This window comes from Peromyscus californicus, unplaced genomic scaffold, assembly GCF_007827085.1.
Source record: "Peromyscus californicus insignis strain IS unplaced genomic scaffold, ASM782708v3 Scaffold_10__1_contigs__length_136768540, whole genome shotgun sequence".
NCBI lineage: Eukaryota > Metazoa > Chordata > Mammalia > Rodentia > Cricetidae > Peromyscus > Peromyscus californicus.
The window spans coordinates 51,446,044-51,463,968 of record NW_026294391.1 but is presented as its reverse complement, the minus strand read 5'-3'; the positions used below and the strand labels follow the sequence as shown (position 1 = coordinate 51,463,968).

General features: G+C 38.4%; 1 protein-coding gene across 1 annotated transcript; it reads left to right on the top strand.

Moving 5' to 3' along the window:
- The first annotated feature begins 250 nt into the window (after positions 1–250).
- On the top strand, positions 251–3,856 carry Spin4 (spindlin family member 4). Its single transcript, XM_052745306.1, has one exon. The coding sequence runs from the start codon at positions 263–265 to the stop codon at positions 1,010–1,012; it is 750 nt and encodes a 249-aa protein (XP_052601266.1). The 5' UTR covers positions 251–262; the 3' UTR covers positions 1,013–3,856.
- The last annotated feature ends 14,069 nt before the right edge of the window (positions 3,857–17,925 follow it).

The following is a 17,925-nucleotide window of genomic DNA, read 5'->3' as shown; positions in this document are numbered from 1 at the left end:
AGGCGCGGACAGAACCCGGGAGCCCGCCATCTCTCTCTAGCCATCACTACTGCAATCACCCCTCCCTGAAGGAGGAGAACGAACTAGTGAGAGGCACTCTCTGTCTCAGTTCCCAGTCAGCTCGTTTCTGACAAAATCTGAAGAAGAGAGGACGGACATAGTCTCTCCGATCGCGAAAAATATCTCCCGTTGGGTAGTGGCGACTATTTGTCAGCTTGTTAAGCGAAGGGCAGCTTTGCTTCGGCCACCTAAGCCTTGAGCCATGTCTCCTCCGACCGTGCCTCCTACTGGGGTAGATGGTGTGTCCGCGTACCTGATGAAGAAGAGGCACACTCACAAGAAGCAGCGGCGAAAGCCCACTTTCCTCACTCATCGGAACATCGTGGGCTGCCGCATTCAACACGGCTGGAAAGAAGGCAACGAACCAGTGGAGCAATGGAAGGGTACCGTGCTCGAGCAGGTTTCCGTGAAGCCCACGCTGTATATAATTAAATACGACGGCAAAGACAGTGTGTACGGACTAGAACTGCACAGAGATAAGAGAGTTTTGGCGCTGGAAGTTCTTCCTGAGAGAGTTCCTTCTCCTCGCGTTGATTCTCGCCTGGCAGATTCCCTGGTTGGGAAAGCAGTTGGACATGTGTTCGAAGGTGAGCATGGCAAGAAAGATGAGTGGAAGGGTATGGTGTTGGCGCGAGCTCCCATAATGGATACCTGGTTTTACATCACCTACGAGAAAGATCCGGTCCTCTATATGTACACCTTGCTGGATGACTACAAAGACGGTGACCTGCGTATCATTCCAGATTCCAACTACTACTTCCCTACAGCAGAACAGGAGCCTGGGGAGGTGCTCGACAGCCTCGTGGGCAAGCAGGTGGAACACGCCAAAGACGACGGATCGAAGAGAACCGGCATTTTCATCCATCAGGTGGTGGCCAAGCCATCTGTCTACTTCATTAAGTTTGATGATGATATTCACATTTATGTCTATGGTTTGGTGAAAACCCCGTAAGTTTATAGTGCTCTTTGAAAAATTTGTGGCGCTATTAGAAGTAAAATAGTTTATGTTCTCAAAGTGGATGAATCTTATTGTGCCTCCATATCTTATATCTTCAGTTTTAACTCACGTGTGTGTTAGTACTTTTGTGGTTTGTTTTGTAACTGAAAATTTGAATTGGTTGCTAAGAGAAAAGTTACAAAGTGTTTAGATCCACTGAGCCAATTCAAAAGTAGATAAACTGTGCAGCATGTCTTGTGCTCCCTTCTTGTGCTCTTTTGATTCCTCCAGATAATTAGCTTGAGAACTTGGCATTTATCTTAGGATGTGTTCCTCATTCTCAAACAGAAAGTTCGATGTAGCTTTTGTAAAATTCAGCAGCCGATTACGTACTTTCTGATCAATAGCCCAGTCAATCCCTGTCTTTCACTCTCACAACTGTGTGCACAGTACATACAGATATGCCAAAAAGTATCAATTCTGTTATTGGTGGTCATTTATTTCCTTTTTTAATCGTATTGCTGTTGTTTAAGGTGCTCCTATTTCTATAGAAGTGTTATGTAGGCATAGATATAGTTTTAAGAAATATTGCAAGGTTGGCATTCACTGGTCTTTAATGTTTGAAAAGCGGACTGGTAAAAAGTTCTATGGTTTTTCTGATTATTTTGCTTGGTGTTTACCTGACTCAATGAGATTTATTTTTCTACTTGGGATATTTCTCTTTTGTGATTTGCTAATTCCTATCCTTTGTTCTTTTATCTATTCAACTGATTTTTTCATATAAAGTTGTAGGAATGTCTATAATGAAAGTGCATTTAATCATTTGTATTTCATGTGTTAATGAATTTTACGTTGTTATTAATTTTGACTTTATTGATAATATTGTTCACTTTACAATTTTAAAAACTAAGTGATTTTATAATTTTAAAACATCTGAGTCTTTTATAATTTTTTTGTTTCCTATTTTTTTCAGACAGATATCTCTAATCAAAGTCATACCAATATTCACTTTGCTTTTCCCATAATCTTTATTGTACTTAAATTTTTTATCTATTTGAAATTTATTTTTGCATATTGAAATACATAGGATTTAACAACAAACTTTTCACCTATTCAATTGTAGAAATTTTTTTTTTAGAATAGATCACTCTTTTTCAAATTTAGGAGTGAAAATCAGTTTTAAAAGCTGAACATAAGTTTCACAACTGGAAAAACGAATTCCCTTTCAATAGCTTTGTTTTTTTTTTTATTATTATAATTTGTCCTCTACATTGATTTAGTCACAAGAAAACCCAATGCATTATATTAATATTTTGAAAAGGGTCTAATACCTATTACAACTGCATCAATTTTATGTTTTCTAATATACAAGAATAATATTAATAGTCATATTAATCCTTAATAAACAAGAGTTTTGGTACATCATTGAAATATTTTTATTGTTTTCATTACATTCTTCATATAGGTCATTCATATCCAATGGAATTTATTTTTGCAGTTGTCAAATTTTGTAATAAGTTGAGGATTTTTCCTCCTTATATGTAACTTTTTATTTTTATCAATAAAGGAAATCTACAGATTTTATATTTTTTATCTTTTATCCAATGAGTTTATTTAATCCTATAGGTTACATTGGATTCTAAATTAGAAACTTTTGGATTTTCTTGATATATACAATCATTTCTTATGTAAATAGAGATCATTTTATTTCTTCTAATGCTTATACTTATTAGTATTACATTCACTGGATTCTCCACAGCAGTGATATGTAAGGATGATGGCAGACATGCCTGTTTTATTTTTAATTTTTATGAGAATAATTTTACTTTTTCATGTTTGACTTTATTGTTGATTGTTGCTATGTAGTCATATGTTGAGAAATTTCTATTTCTGTTTTTATATAGCATTACTATTAGAAATGTCTCCTATATTTTATCAATGTCTTTTCAATATTCATTATTACAATTATATGTTTTTTCCTTTAATTTTTTGATGTAAGATTTATTAGAAAGCTAGGTATTTAGTAGTAAATCAAACCTGTATTTCAGAAATAAACCCTACTTGGTCATGGTAAAATGATCATTTATTATATTGCTCTATTTTATTTACCAATAATGCATTTAGAATTAGATTTGCATTTCAAAGTGAAGTTGCATTTTTTAGATTATTCTTTGTATTTTTAATCAAACAGACAGCAGGTCATGTCTTTTTTTTTTCTTTAATATGCTGTCTCTAGGAAGCTTGGTTATTACAGTTCTACTTGCTTAAAAATGATTTAGTGAAACAGTTTAAATGACATTAGGAATGTTCTTCAAAAGTTAGCTGGGACTAAGCTGTAAAACATTTTAATCCTGGGAACACATTTGATTACGGATGAGTTTAATGAGTTTCCTGATATTTTCCCAGGGGTGATTGGCTTTTTCAGACTTTTTGGTAACACAGAATGTATATTTTTCTGTCATTTACAGAATATATATTCTCTGTCAATTACATACAAAGTTGAAAGCTGTTTATATTATAACATTTGCTGATTGTATTTTTCAGGTGCTTTATGTCCTTGTGTAGTTAATGTGAACTAGATTTGCCCAGTTCGGAAAATGTAATAAAATTATCAGCTATAATGATAATATAATTATCTTTGTATTCTTTTATTTACTAGAAAAATAAGACAAAAATATAAGAAATTATGAAAGATGTGAAAAACATTTGTTTACCTCCACTTAAAATTAGCAAATATCAATACTTTGTCATGTCTGCTTTAAATGCAGATTTATATTGCAATTAATCAGTGTTAATTCAACACCACCTCTTCTGCTGAGACAGACACTGTCATGTATTTGGTGCTCACGTTTTATATATTTACTAAAAAATTATATACAAATAAAACTATAACCAATAATACTAGTGACTTTTGTGTTTTCTAATGATGTCAACATGAATGGCTAACTTTAACCCAAGTGGACTTTATTCTGGTTTCGTTGTAGGGAAACTTTTAAATGCTAATTGCTATTAACATTTACCATTCCTAACACTGGTTAGCCTGACCATAGTCCTAAGGATTGGATAAAGAATACGGAAATCTCAATTTTATTTATTTATTTATTTTTTTGTTTTTCAAGACAGGGTTTCTCTGTGTAGCTTTGCGCCTTTCCTGGAACTCACTTGGTAGCCCAGGCTGGCCTCGAACTCACAGAGATCCGCCTGCCTCTGCCTCCTGAGTGCTGGGATTAAAGGCGTGCGCCACCACCGCCTGGCAGAAATCTCAATTTTTAATAGAACTTACATCATGTCTCTAAGAAGTCATTTATGTACCACCCTTCTCAGATTTCTAGGCCAGACATAGACTTTACACATATCTTGTGAGATCTTGGAGTATTTTATATTATAATAGAAAGAGAGTAAACCTAATTCTGACCATCTCTTTCAAGTTTGGGAGATTGCTGGTTTGAAAAATAGCACGGGCAAAACAAAAATCTTCCTGTCTTAGACAATAATAAATCTATCTATCTAGGTATTGGTGAAATTATTAAGGCAACTCCATGTAGTTAAAAGGGAGGTTTATTTTGTGGGGTAACTCACAAGTGAAGGGATAGGTAACAGGGTCTGGGAAAGGTGTAGCACAGTCCGGCGGTGTTCTCTGGAGAACTCTGTTCGATCTACCTCCAGCATCCAGGAACCAAGAGATCTCAGGTCTTCAGGGTCCTCTCTTGGCCCCGCCTTGTAGGCGTGACAGTTACTGAAGATTCAATGGGGGTTGGAACTTCCAGATCAAAGTTGGAATAGTTACCCACTACATCTAGGCCCTAAGTCATGAACCACAAATTGAAGTGTTCTATGACATTAGACCATAGACTAAATGAAAAGTCTGTTCCTTGCCTACAGGGCTTGAGGATAGATTGTTCAACTGTGTAGACAAATGTTCTTTTTTTAATAATAAAAATAAACTGTTTTATTACTTTTTAAAATAATTTTTATTAAGAGATTTTCTATTCATTTTACATACCAACCACAGATTCCCCTCTCCTCCCTCCTCCCGCCCCCCAGCCTTCCCCCGCAACCCACCCCCTATTCCCACCTCCTCCAAGGCAAGGTCTCCCATGGGGAGTCAACAGAGCCTGGTACATTCATTCATTTGAGGCAGGTCCCGTCCCCTCCTTCCTGCACCAAGGCTGTGCAGTGTCTCAGCATAGGCCCTGGGTTCCAAAAAACCGGCTCCTGCACTAGGGACAGGTCCTGATCCCACTGCCTGGGGCCCCCTATTCAGTTCAAGCTCATCAACTGTCTCACTTATCCAGAGGGCCTGCTCCAGAGACAACTAGCCAAACTAGTGGAAACGCATGAACTGTGGACCAATAGCTGACAAATGTTCTCTTAAAGCATGTATCATGAGGGAAGGTAGATATCTATCACTGTCCTTTATGCTCCTGAACTTTAGGATTTAAGTTATCATATGATTTGAGCATATACCAAGACCTATGATTCATAGCTGGACTTGAGTCTAGTTAGAACTCTGGTTTAGCAGTGAGAATACAGTAGTGACTTAGGAGAATATGGAACAAATAGGTCAATGTAGAATACTGTGTTCAACTGTCTGTACCCTATAACTTTTGGACTAGAGCTAGCTTTTGGACTAGAAACTTTTCAAATTTTCCATAGTAAAATTTGTCACACCTAATTGCTTGAGTCAGAAGGATGTTTCAAATTTCTATTTTATTTGAGATCCTCTTGTCTGAAGGAAACTCCTTCCTTCCTCCACATATAGATTCAGATCCTACATGTTTACAATGTGATACTGTAGTTCTTTCATTCTGAGTAACAGTCAGAGAGAGGCCTTTTAATGTTCTAACATTGTTATAGGAGGGGAAAGGGGCAGAAACAAGGTCTCTGATTCCCTAGTACATAAAACTTACACCATGGTAAATGCAGATTATCATTCCTCCCAGCACATATTCTGGAGTTAGTATTGGAATGTATTGCTACCATGTATGTCTTACATCAGGGTGTGAGGATGGCTTTGAAGGAAAAGCAAAATAACAGGAAGTAAAGAGAGATGAGTTGGGTCCTAGGGTATGCTTGTTTGTATAGCTAATCAAGAATAGATGTCATTGAACAGGCACTTGAATGAAGCGAGGAAACAAATCATGTTGCTGATATATTCAGATTGAATACGTACAGTTAAAGGTTTCTTGTTAAAGCCAAACATGACCAGACTGAATGTGATAAGAGACTTAGAGGGAGATTGTACAGATACAAAGGCCCAAACAAAACCCCCAAATTCCCACATGATCAGGCCCTGATTGCCTGGAATCTGACTGACCTCGTAATTTATGCAGTCTTATACAAACATTTAGGGAGTATAGCTTAGTGGTAGAATATTTGACTGTAAATATTTAGAGTCTAACTTCTAATGACTTGTGGTGTCTCACCACAAATGACTAACCTTAGGAAGCACAAATGGTACTATAATATTTACTACCTAACATAATAGTGATATTCCTACTTCCTTTTTTGGCTTAATGACTAATAGTTTTTTGTTTGCTTATTTTTAAATCTTTAAATTATTATTTTTGTGGATGGGTTTTTGCCTATATGTATGTCTGTGCATCACTTGTGTGTCTATTGCCATACAGAAACCAAAAGAGGGTGTTGGATCCCCTAGAACTGGAATTACAGATGGTTGTGAGTCATCATGTGGGTGCTGGCAATCGAAGCCAATGCTCTTAACTGCTGAGCCATCTTTACAGCTCATTTTACTTATTTTTATTCTTTGAGAATTTCATATATATATATATATATATATATATATATATATATATATATATATATATATATGAAGTATTTATCCAGATATCCCACACACAGGCTCTGGAGGTTAAGACTGAGTAATTTTTCTTAACTGTTATGAAAGAAGACCAATTACTTATTGGGAGGGGAAAGTTCACTTACTGTGTTTCTGTTTCTTCTACATAGAGGATATCCTATATAAAAAATTTTATATCTGTTTTGGTCTGGTCACTTGTCCCCATAAGCAGCAGCTTATCCAAGAGGAAATCCACACATATCGTGAAGATTGCCTGTTCCCGTGTCTCCCTTGGCCTTTCTTCACTCTGATGCTTGTGGTGGCTAACCAACTGTCCATGGACAACTGACAATGTCTGGTTGGAGTGGCCGTGGAGTCCACCGGTGTGTGACTCTCAACTGTCATCACATCCACCCCACGTGAAATGCCTGTTTTCTGTTTCTAGCTCATGGACTCCTCTGGCCAAGACTATACCTTCATATAAGCTGCAGGCAAAAGGAAAAACAAGGCTGCTTGCTACAGTCTCCCAGGAAAAGGGCTATTTTTTTTTCCTTGTAGCATGGTTGGTGGCACCGGCTTTTCTGAGGTGAGTGTGCACATGCTGTGAGAACTCCATCTTCCCTTTCCTATTCTCCCCGTTTCCCACCCTGGAAACAGTACTCTGGAGGTGGGAGGGCACACAGCATGTGGATGACAGTATGTCCATATGTTCTCTCCCTGCGGATAGCTATGTTTTTATATTTTCTTCCCTCCATCTTACATGAGCTTTAGTTTGTAAAGTTCCCCTTTGCAGTGGGTCTGACCTGACCAACTGGACAGGTTTGTCTCCACAATGAAATGTGGTTCCATCTCTACAGGCTGAGAAAGTCTTTTTTCTTAGGAAGGCCAAGATTAATGCACCCCTGACAACAGGGGAGGTCTATTGCCCTAAGGGACATATCTGGTATAATAGATCTCATGTTCTTTATCCCCTCTGACTGTCTACTGGGAGGCATTGTCAAAAATTAATCAAAGTTTTATCCTCAGATTCGCAAAAGGAATAGTAATATGTATTTTCCTGGGTAACAAAAGTTAACCTTTGTACCTACTCCAATCAAGAATGCTGGGGGCACCAAAGCTACACCCTGCAATTAGATTTCAGAAAGTAATTTAGAGACATACTCAGAAATTCCTTACATATAAGTTTTCATGACCCTGTCACAGAACACTGAGCTGTGAAAAGGATGTCACACATGCCTTAGTAGATTAGCTCACCTCCTCTAAACTCAGTTCCAGGTGACCGTTCCTTTGCATGCACACAAACCATTGCTCAACTCTGAATTCCCTAACACCAGCCACTCTTCTACTTAACAACTTGGTTACATCTCTTCCTTTTTGGCCTCTTCTTCTATTGCTGTCTCTCTTTTTGGTCTGCAGAAGTTTTGTTTTTGTTTTTGTTTTGTTTTGATTCCTTACTCAGATACACTTTCTCCTTACACATTTACTCTGGGCCTTCATACAGTGAATTTAGGAAACCATTAGAGACTACTCCCATTTCTCTATGAAAACACCAACTTCTTTCCTAAGGTAACCAATGGGATCATAGTACCATATGAGTACATGGCCCCTTCCCCTGTCCCAAATGCAATTCAAATGAAAGTCACTTAGCGAGAACCCATAACCCTTCATTATAGAATTATTAGGGGTCACTGTGGCCTTTGATCTAACATGGCAAGACATCTACATCATACTACCTCATACTTGTATAAGAAGTCCAATATCTGGTCTTTAGTCTATGCCTGGTCAGACTCAGTTGTCATGCCTGAGACATAGCTGGTCATATCAGACCACTAACATAAGAAGCAATGAGGGAGCGACCAACCAAACTCTATGATTAATTACTGGGCAGAATTAATAAGACCATTATCAATTCTGTTAACTATAACAAGTTATGGGAGATAACATTGAGAGCTCCCAACAACTCTACTCTCTTTCAGTTTAGGCTAGTTTAAACCTTAAAGTATAGAGGTCTGAGCCATCCTTGCTATAGGGTTTATAAGCCAAACATCCTCAGATATTACACAAAATTTCAAAACTAGATGAGGCATCTCAGATTCCTTTCTCTTCTCTATTAGACACAACTTTCTTTTTTTCTCTCTTTCTATTTTCTTTTGTTTTTAATCTTCAATAACTATTTCTTGCCACTTTTATTTTTTGATGAAAGCAAAAGTGAATTTTCTTTTCCTTTTTCCTTTTATTAGCCATAGATTTTCTTTCTCATACAATATAATCTGAATACCATTTCCCCTCCCTCCTCCCAAATCCTTCTCACTTCTCCTCCTTCCAGATCCACTTCCTTTCTGTTCCTCATTGGAAAAGAACAGGCAGACTTCTAAGAGATAACAAGAAATAACAAAATAAAATATAATAAGATAAAACAAAAACCATTTGGAAGTTGGACAAGTCAAGACAACAGAAAAATAAAAGAACCCCAAGAGAAGGCACAAGAATCAGAGACCCATTTGTTTGCACATCATTTTCAGAGAATATAGTGAAGGCAAGAGTGTAGGAATGGCAACCAAAGCAGTCTTGAGTAGAAGCTGAGCTGTCTATTTAGCCTGTTGACGAGTTTGGCTAATACCACGAGAAATGTTGGAGTGTTCTTTTTGGTATGTCTTGTAATGTATAATGTCTATTGATGTTGGAAGTAATATGGCTTCTAATAGGGACAAAAAATTAGGGATAAGTTTAATTGAGGTATTAGAGGCTGTAAGACAAATTTTCCTCTCCAGAATGCTGCATGGGCATGAGTTACATAGAAAGCATAGGCTGAATCCCTGTTAATATTCTCATTCTTGGACCCAGCTAAAGAACTCAAACAAAGGCAATTAGTCTTGCTTTTTAGAGTGATCTTTAATTGTCTACAAGAAACTCATATTCTATGACTTTTGCTAGGCTTACTACTGCATACTGTGAAAGTTTGTGCCCTGCCACCATAAAACTACTTTTATCTGTAAAGCAGGTGGCCTCAAGCTATTTTAAGATGGGTAGTGTTAATAGATGTGTAACATTGCAGCTATGGTCAGTCTTTTTATACAGGAGTATTGTAGAGAGACTTTAGGGTTGGGATCTGGCAGTAAGGTAGTGTGGTGTTTACTGAGGAAGGTTACTTTTAGGGAGGAATTTAAGGTAAGATAGCATAAAAATGTCTCCCTGAGGTGAGACAGATCAGATAAGCTATTAAGTAAACTACAAAGAGAGGTCCTGCCATTTTAAGTCAAATAGGACCTGAGAGTTTGGGTAGATGGGGATACAAAAGAAAACATCCTTAAGATCTACCATCATGAACCAGGAAATGTCAGAGTACCTGTCCATAGTACGTATAAGGATTAGTAACTTTTGGGTGGATCAGGACCCAAATTAGGATCGTAGCCTGATTTATGGCTCTCAGATCATTCTTTAGGATTCATCTTATTTGTGTATTGCCAGCGTGGAGATACTGAAGATTTACACTGGTGCAGTAACCTAGTAGATGGGAATTTATCAAGAAGAGGCTCTAAGCCTTCCCATGCTTTAGGCTTTAAAGGATATTGAGGTCTTTAAGAAATATTGCTAAGGTCCTTATAACTAACTATGACAGGCATGGCTGAAAGTATGTATGTGGCTATGAAAGTACCCCAGACTTCAGGGGGAGCTTTTGCAATGATATAGAGGGTCTTTATGAGAGAGTGCAAGGTATGCCTTTGAGGTCTCAGGTAGTTCTAAACCATTAAGTATCAGAGGACTCTGTGTCAGAAATGCTTTTGGAGTCTCAAAAAGCCCTAAACATGTCCAAAGTTCAAGACACAATGTCCCTACTTAAGACATCAGTAGAGGAGCTAGGAAGGAACCGAACGGAACGAGTAAAAGGTGTTTGTCTATGACAGAGCATAAAAGGTTGTACACTGGGCTGGTTGATGGTTGCCATCAATACCAATATGGAAGATTAGGGACCAGGAGGTCAAACCAAAGAATTAGAACAGAGCTAAATAAGTCATCCTTGTATTGCTAAGAAATGTAATTTTGATTGCTAGCAAATCTAAGGTTAACTACGTAACCTTCAAGTCATACTGCCTCAAAAAGGGCATTGAGATTCTTTCTTTTTGGGCTCCCTCATAGAGACAAACACAGCCTGGAGCATTGTCCATTTTCACATTTGACATGAGTGTGAGGTCCTCCTGAGGAGGCTGGCCCTCCCTCCCTTCAGGAAGGAAGTAGGGACACTCTTATTTTCAAATTGTCTTCACTTTGCAGACTGTGCATGGCCCAAGCTAGAAGCTTGATGGCTTTGTGAACTCCTGGTTGAAATGTCCTAGCTATTCATGATGATAATAGGAAAGAATCCTTCAACAAAAGACTGGGTTAGTTTTCTTAATGTGAATCTGGTTGTCATTAGATAAAGCTCTTAGGACTTCCTAAGCAGGGCAGGAAAGAGGCAATCTCTGTGGCCACAATGGGCTTAGCTTTTATCTCTTCCCTCCTCCATTTTGAACCTCTTTGCTCTCAAGGTGTACTCTTAGTTATTAAGGACTTTGAAAGTTGTGTCTATTGGGGCTCACCCTGTAGGGAGAGTTTTCATCAGAACACCAGCTCCCCAATAAATGCAGAGACTTAATTTTAATTATAAGTGCTAGGTCGATAGCTCAAGCTTGTCTCTAGCTAACTCTTACATTTTAAATTAACCCATATTTCTTATCTACTCTCTGCCACATGGTGGTGCCTTCTTTCAACATGGCATATTCATCTTGCTTCTCTCTGCATCTGCCCCCTCAGAATAAATGAGCTATCCATTAACACAGCCTCCTGAATGCTCCTTCCTGAAGTACTCATGGCTCTACCGGTGTTCAGCCCTGTTCCTCTCCCTGGGTCGGGCTAGTGCTCAATAGTTCAACCATATCAGAATGAAGTAAGGCTTGAGCCTGGCAACGGCGTTTTGTCACAGCAACAGAAACCCAAACTAAGACAGTGGGGGAGACAATCAAGGTTATAACTGAGTATCAGAAGTAAAATCCCAACCTTGATTCCACTTTTTTGGGGATCACCTCCTTGTATTTTCTTAGATTTGGTCTGTCTTAAAACCTTCCAATGGGGGTCAATAAGATGACTCAGTAGATAGGGGTGCTTGAAGTCGGGGCTGACAACCTGAGTTTGATCCCCAGAACTCACATGGTAGAAGGAGAGAACCAACTTCTGCATGTTTTCTTCTGACATCTACATTTGTGATATGGCACACACATACACACAATAAATAAATAAACGAAAAAACAAAAGAAACCTCACAGGATTTTTTAAAAAGCCATTCAAAATTGTTTAAACCTTTGACCTGGATTTCTTATCCTTCCTTTAGTCCCATAGATTTGATCTCTTCATAATGTCCCAGATATCGTGGATGTTTTGTGCCTGGAGTTTTTTAGATTTAACATTTTCCTTGACTGGGGTATTCATTTTTTCTACCTGTCTTCAACTCCTGAGATTCTCTCTTCCACGTCTTGTACGCTGCTTGTGAGGCTTTTTTCTGAGGTTTTTCTGACGTCCTAAAATTTTCATTTACAGTTTCATTTCGACTTGGTTTCCTTTAGTGATTCTATTCCTTTGTTAAATTCTACTTTCATTTTGTGAATTGTTTTCCTTATTTCATTCCACTATTTGTGTTTTCACAGACTTCATTAGGGGATTTATTCATACCCTCTTTACATCCCTTGAATATTTCATAATTACTGTTTTGAAGTCCTTGTTTTGTGCTTCAGAAATCTTATATTTCCCAGGACCAGTACTGTGAAAGGGTCACTGGGTTTTAGGGGAGGCATATTGTCTTGGTTGTTAATGTTTGTACTTTCGTGCTGGTGCCTAGGTATCTAGAATTAGGATGATTGAGATGATTCCAGGTGTTGCTAAAACAATTTTGAATAATAAAAGAACTGCTGGAGGTAACACCATCTGCAATTTCAAGAGATTTACTACAGTGATATCATAATAAAGACAGCATGGTGTTGGCATAAAAACAGATACGTCAATCAATGGAATTGAAGTGAAGACCTAGATTGAAGTCCACACACCTGTGGATATCTGATTTTTGACAAAAAATAAATCCAGAAATACAGACTGGAACAAAAATAATACCTTCATTAAATGATGCTGATAAAACAGGATGGCTGCATTGTAGAAGAACCCAAATCGGTCCATATCTATCATCCTGTACAAAACTCAACTCCAAATGGATCAAGGACCTCAACATAAGGCCAGATACTCTGAATATGACAGACGAGAAAGTAGGAATATTCTTGAATTAATTCTCACACACAAAAAGACTTTCTGAACAGGGCATCAATATCACAGGCATTAAGAACAGCAGTTAATAAATGGGACTTCATGAAACTGAAAAGCTTCTGTATGGCAAAGGACACCATCATTCAGGCAAAATGTGAGGCTACAGACCTCAAAGCCCAGTGACACACTTCCTCCAATGAGGGACCTAGGGGAAAATCAAATACTATTACTCTGTTGAAGGAACATAGCAACAAAATGACTTCTAATGACATTCTGCTGTAACCATAGATAAGTGTCCTACTCAGTAATAATCAAAGAAGGTTCCTCTTGCAGTAGATGAGAATATATAGACCCATGACTAGACAATGTGCAGAGAGTGAGACACTGGAACATTCAGTCCTAAATGGAATGTCTTCCTCAATCCCCTCCACTCAGGGCTCTAGGAATAATGCGAAAGAGAAAAAAGAAAGGTTTTAAGAGCCAGAGAGAATGTATGACACAAAGGAAGCGGTAGCTTCCATACACAACAGGACTGATGCACATATGAACTCACACAGACTGTCAGCATGCACAGGGCCTGCACAGGTCTAAGCCAGGTGAGGTCCCAACAGTGAGAGAGGAAGCAGACACAAGCCCCCATCCCTAACCCAGAAGCTATCTCCAATTAACAACCATTGGCAAAGGAAAAATTGGTTTTCTCCAAAGGAGTCTCACTGGATACACAAACAACATTTAAGGGCGGGCCCCGTGTATACTAGTAGATGGTAACATAAAAGGAACTCAATGGTATTTTTTTTTTTTTAGATATTCTGTTTCTTATTCCTTTGTTTGGGTATTTTTTTATTTCACTTGTATTTTTCCAATTTTGTACTTTGTGTGTATGTGTTTCTCATGCTTTTTCTTTTAAAAAAAATCCTAGATTTACTGTGGGATGGTCTGTATGTCAAATGTGTTGCTGATTGGTCAATAAATAAATCACTGATTGGCCATTGGCTAGGCAGGAAGTATAGGCGGGACAAGGAGGAGAATAGAGCTGGGAAGTGGAAGGCTGAGAGGAGACACTGCCAGCCGCCATCAGGACAAGGAAGATGTAAAGTACCGGTAAGCCACAAGCCACGTGGCAAGGTATAGATTAATAGAAATGGATTAATTTAAGCTGTAAGAACAGTTAGCAAGAAGCCTGCCACGGCCATACAGTTTGTAACCAATATAAGTCTCTGTGTTTACTTGATCGGGTTTGAGCGGCTTGGGACTGGTGGGTGAGAGAGATTTGTCCTGACTGTGGGCCAGGCAGGAAAACTCCAGCTACAAATGGCGCCCAACGTGGTGGCAAGAGTTTCCACCTAAAACCTGAGAAAAAAGATTCTAAAACGGAGCTAAAAACAGCTTCCTAATTGTCTCTCTCAAATGAGCGGCAGCTGCCGGTTTGAGCTACTGGCGGGTTGCTGGCGTGCGCGCTCGACCTGCCGCCATATGGCGGGAATGAGGCCTCTGCAAGTGGCACATTAAGCTACATTGTGGATTTAGCCTTTGTTAGTACAAAACAAAAAAAGAGGTTTCTGGGCTACACACTGCTTTGATAAAAGCGTAGACCCACTATTTCTGAGACTTGATGGTTCCCAGAGCTGGCGGTAACCGCCATGTTGGGAAGCTAAAGTGGGCGGAGCCAGCAGCCACAGTGCCGTTTCAGGCTTAGAAGGCTGCAATTTAAAGCAACAGGTTTACAATAAGACAGATTCAGATGTAATAGTTTAAAATGTGTGTAAAATATACGTAGGCTTGAAAGAGACAAAAAAAGGTGATATATACAGTATAGAAACAAATACATGGTTTTAAAAAATAAAGTCTTTAAAGAGACAGTCAAATTAATATAAAAAATAAGCCACATAGAGATGACTATTACACAGAGAGTCTGGATTGTGTTGTCTTTGGGATTCTTAACTACAGAGAGATGTTTGATTGTAAAGGAAGCTGAGTTAAACCAGTACGTATATTTTAAAGATACTTTGACTTCAAAATTTGGATGTAAGGATATGTTGCTTTGGAAAAGAGTCTCTTTTGTTTCCACAGAAAGCCAGAGGCTATGGATTTGTTACAGATTAAGACACATCAGGTTTGACCAGCCAAGACCCCCTGAAAGGTCTCCGATGACACCATGGCCCAGATGATCCAACATCCAGAACCGTTTCAAGACAACTGGCTCTGATGATACAGCCTCACGGACTACTCCATGATCCTAAAATTTTCTTTGTTTCCCCAGAAGATACAGCGCCCCCCTCCAGCAGGAAGTAGTAAGAGAAGCTACGCCCAAATTCCCAAATATACCAAGCTGACTTTGGAGATGTGTAAAGGTTAAAACCTTCCTTTTTAAGAAAAGAAAAGGGGAAGTACTGTGGGATGGTCTGTATGTCAAATGTGTTGCTGATTGGTCAATAAATAAATCACTGATTGGCCATTGGCTAGGCAGGAAGTATAGGCGGGACAAGGAGGAGAATAGAGCTGGGAAGTGGAAGGCTGAGAGGAGACACTGCCAGCCGCCATCAGGACAAGGAAGATGTAAAGTACCGGTAAGCCACAAGCCACGTGGCAAGGTATAGATTAATAGAAATGGATTAATTTAAGCTGTAAGAACAGTTAGCAAGAAGCCTGCCACGGCCATACAGTTTGTAACCAATATAAGTCTCTGTGTTTACTTGATCGGGTTTGAGCGGCTTGGGACTGGTGGGTGAGAGAGATTTGTCCTGACTGTGGGCCAGGCAGGAAAACTCCAGCTACATAGATTTATTTGGGGGAAGATGTTAGTTTCTTGTTTGCTTTCTACACACACAGAGAAATAAAGGGTATGGAACTGGGTGTGTGGGGAGGTGAGATGGATCTGGAAGGAGTTGGGGCAGGAGAAACTGTGATCAAAATATAATGTATATTTTTCAATAAAAATGATAATGTAAATAAAAAATAAAATGTAATGCAAAATAAAAATAGAAACGAACAGGGAATCATTACAATAAACATCAAAGAAATACAGTATATTGTAATTATTAAAAACCTGTACCCCATTAAGTTGTAAAATTGAAAAGAAATGGATGAATTTGTTGAGTCCCCCAAAATACTGGTTAAACAAAAATAAGATCAACAACATAAACAAACCCATTCTTCTGACTTAAAAATATCAAGATGGATTCACAGAAGAATTTTAGCAGTTTTTCAAAAAAAGGTTATATACTTCATAAATGATTTTTTAAAGTAGAAATTGAAGGATCATTCCCAAACTCATTTTATGAAGCCAGTATTACTTTAATTACACAAACCAGGAAAAGTAACAACAAAACAAAACAATAGACAAATATCCCTGATGAACATACCTGCAAAAATCCTCAATAAAACACAAGTAAACCAAATACAGGCAGACAGACAGACAGAGACAGAGATGGGGAAGTGTCTCATGTATCCCAGGTAGGCCCTAATTTTTCTCTTAAATATCCAAAGATGCCTTGTGCTTCTAATCCTTCAACATATACCTCCAAAACTCTTGGATTACATGTATGTAGCACCACTATGTCTGGCTTTTGTGCTAGTAAAGGGTTAGGTCTGTCTCAATGCCCTTAACCTCTAGCAGTCAATACCTAATTTTGACACCAGAGGGCGCGTGCACAGGGGTTTGCTGAAGGTAATTTTTTTTTTTTTTTTTTTTTTTTTTTTTTTTTTTTTTTTTTTTTGGCTTTAGAAATTATTTTTGCTTTGGAAAGATGCCAGACTTAAATGATCCTCAAACGTCTTGAGGAGGCCACCATGATACTTTTTGCAAACTATTGGTAGAGTAAATTTCTTGAAGCATGACTTATTTCAATAGAACCACTCAAATTTTGCACTTCCTCTGGATCAAACAGAAAACCTAGACTGGTGGTTCTCAACCTTCCTAATGCTGCAACCCTTTAACACAGTTCCTCATTCATTCATTCATTCATTCATTCATTCATTCACTCGTTCGTTCGTTCGTTTGTTTGTTTATTCATCCATTCATTTATTTATCTATTTATTTATTCGTGTATCTCCTTATTCTTTTTTTGCTACTTCATATTTGTAAATTAGCTACTATTACAAAATGTAATGTAAATATCTGTGTTTTCTGATGGTCTTAGAAGACCCCTGAGAAAAAGTCATTTGACCCTAAGGGGTTGAGAACCGCTGATCTGGAGGCCACCTGTCTCTAACAACTTCATTTTACTTTAGCTAGCCTCTAATACATTAGCACTGCAACTATCAAGGAATATGGGGGTCCAACCCCTCTATAGTCCCCTCCCAGGGTCCGGGAAGAATCTACAACCAGCTGATAATTAATCTTTGATGAAAAGAAATGAATCTATGTACACGAAACTCCTTAGTCCATATACTTTATTATTCTGTGTCAGTTACAAGCTTATATATATTTTCTGCTCTCATATATAGCTCCTTCTAGGTTCTCATCCATCTAATTCTTTCCCAAATCAGCTCCTCTCCCATTTCCTTCTCTCTTATCTTGTTCTTCCTCATCTTGTTCTTCCCCATCTGGCTCTTCCTCTTCTTCCATCTCATCCCTCTAGTACTCTCTTCTAGCCCTTCAATCTAGTTCTTCCCCATCTCAGTTTGTTCCTCTCAAGTTCTTACCCATCTAGTTCTTCCATTCTCTTTTCTCTTCTCCATCCCCTCGTGCCCTGAAAATCCTGGTATATATACACTTACAAGGAGTATTCCCTTGGCAGTGCAAAGCCAGGCTTCCAGGGTCAAACGGAGGGATGATAAGAATCTCATAGAGAGGCAATAACCATTAATTATCATTTGCAACCCCAAAGGGAAGTGACCAATG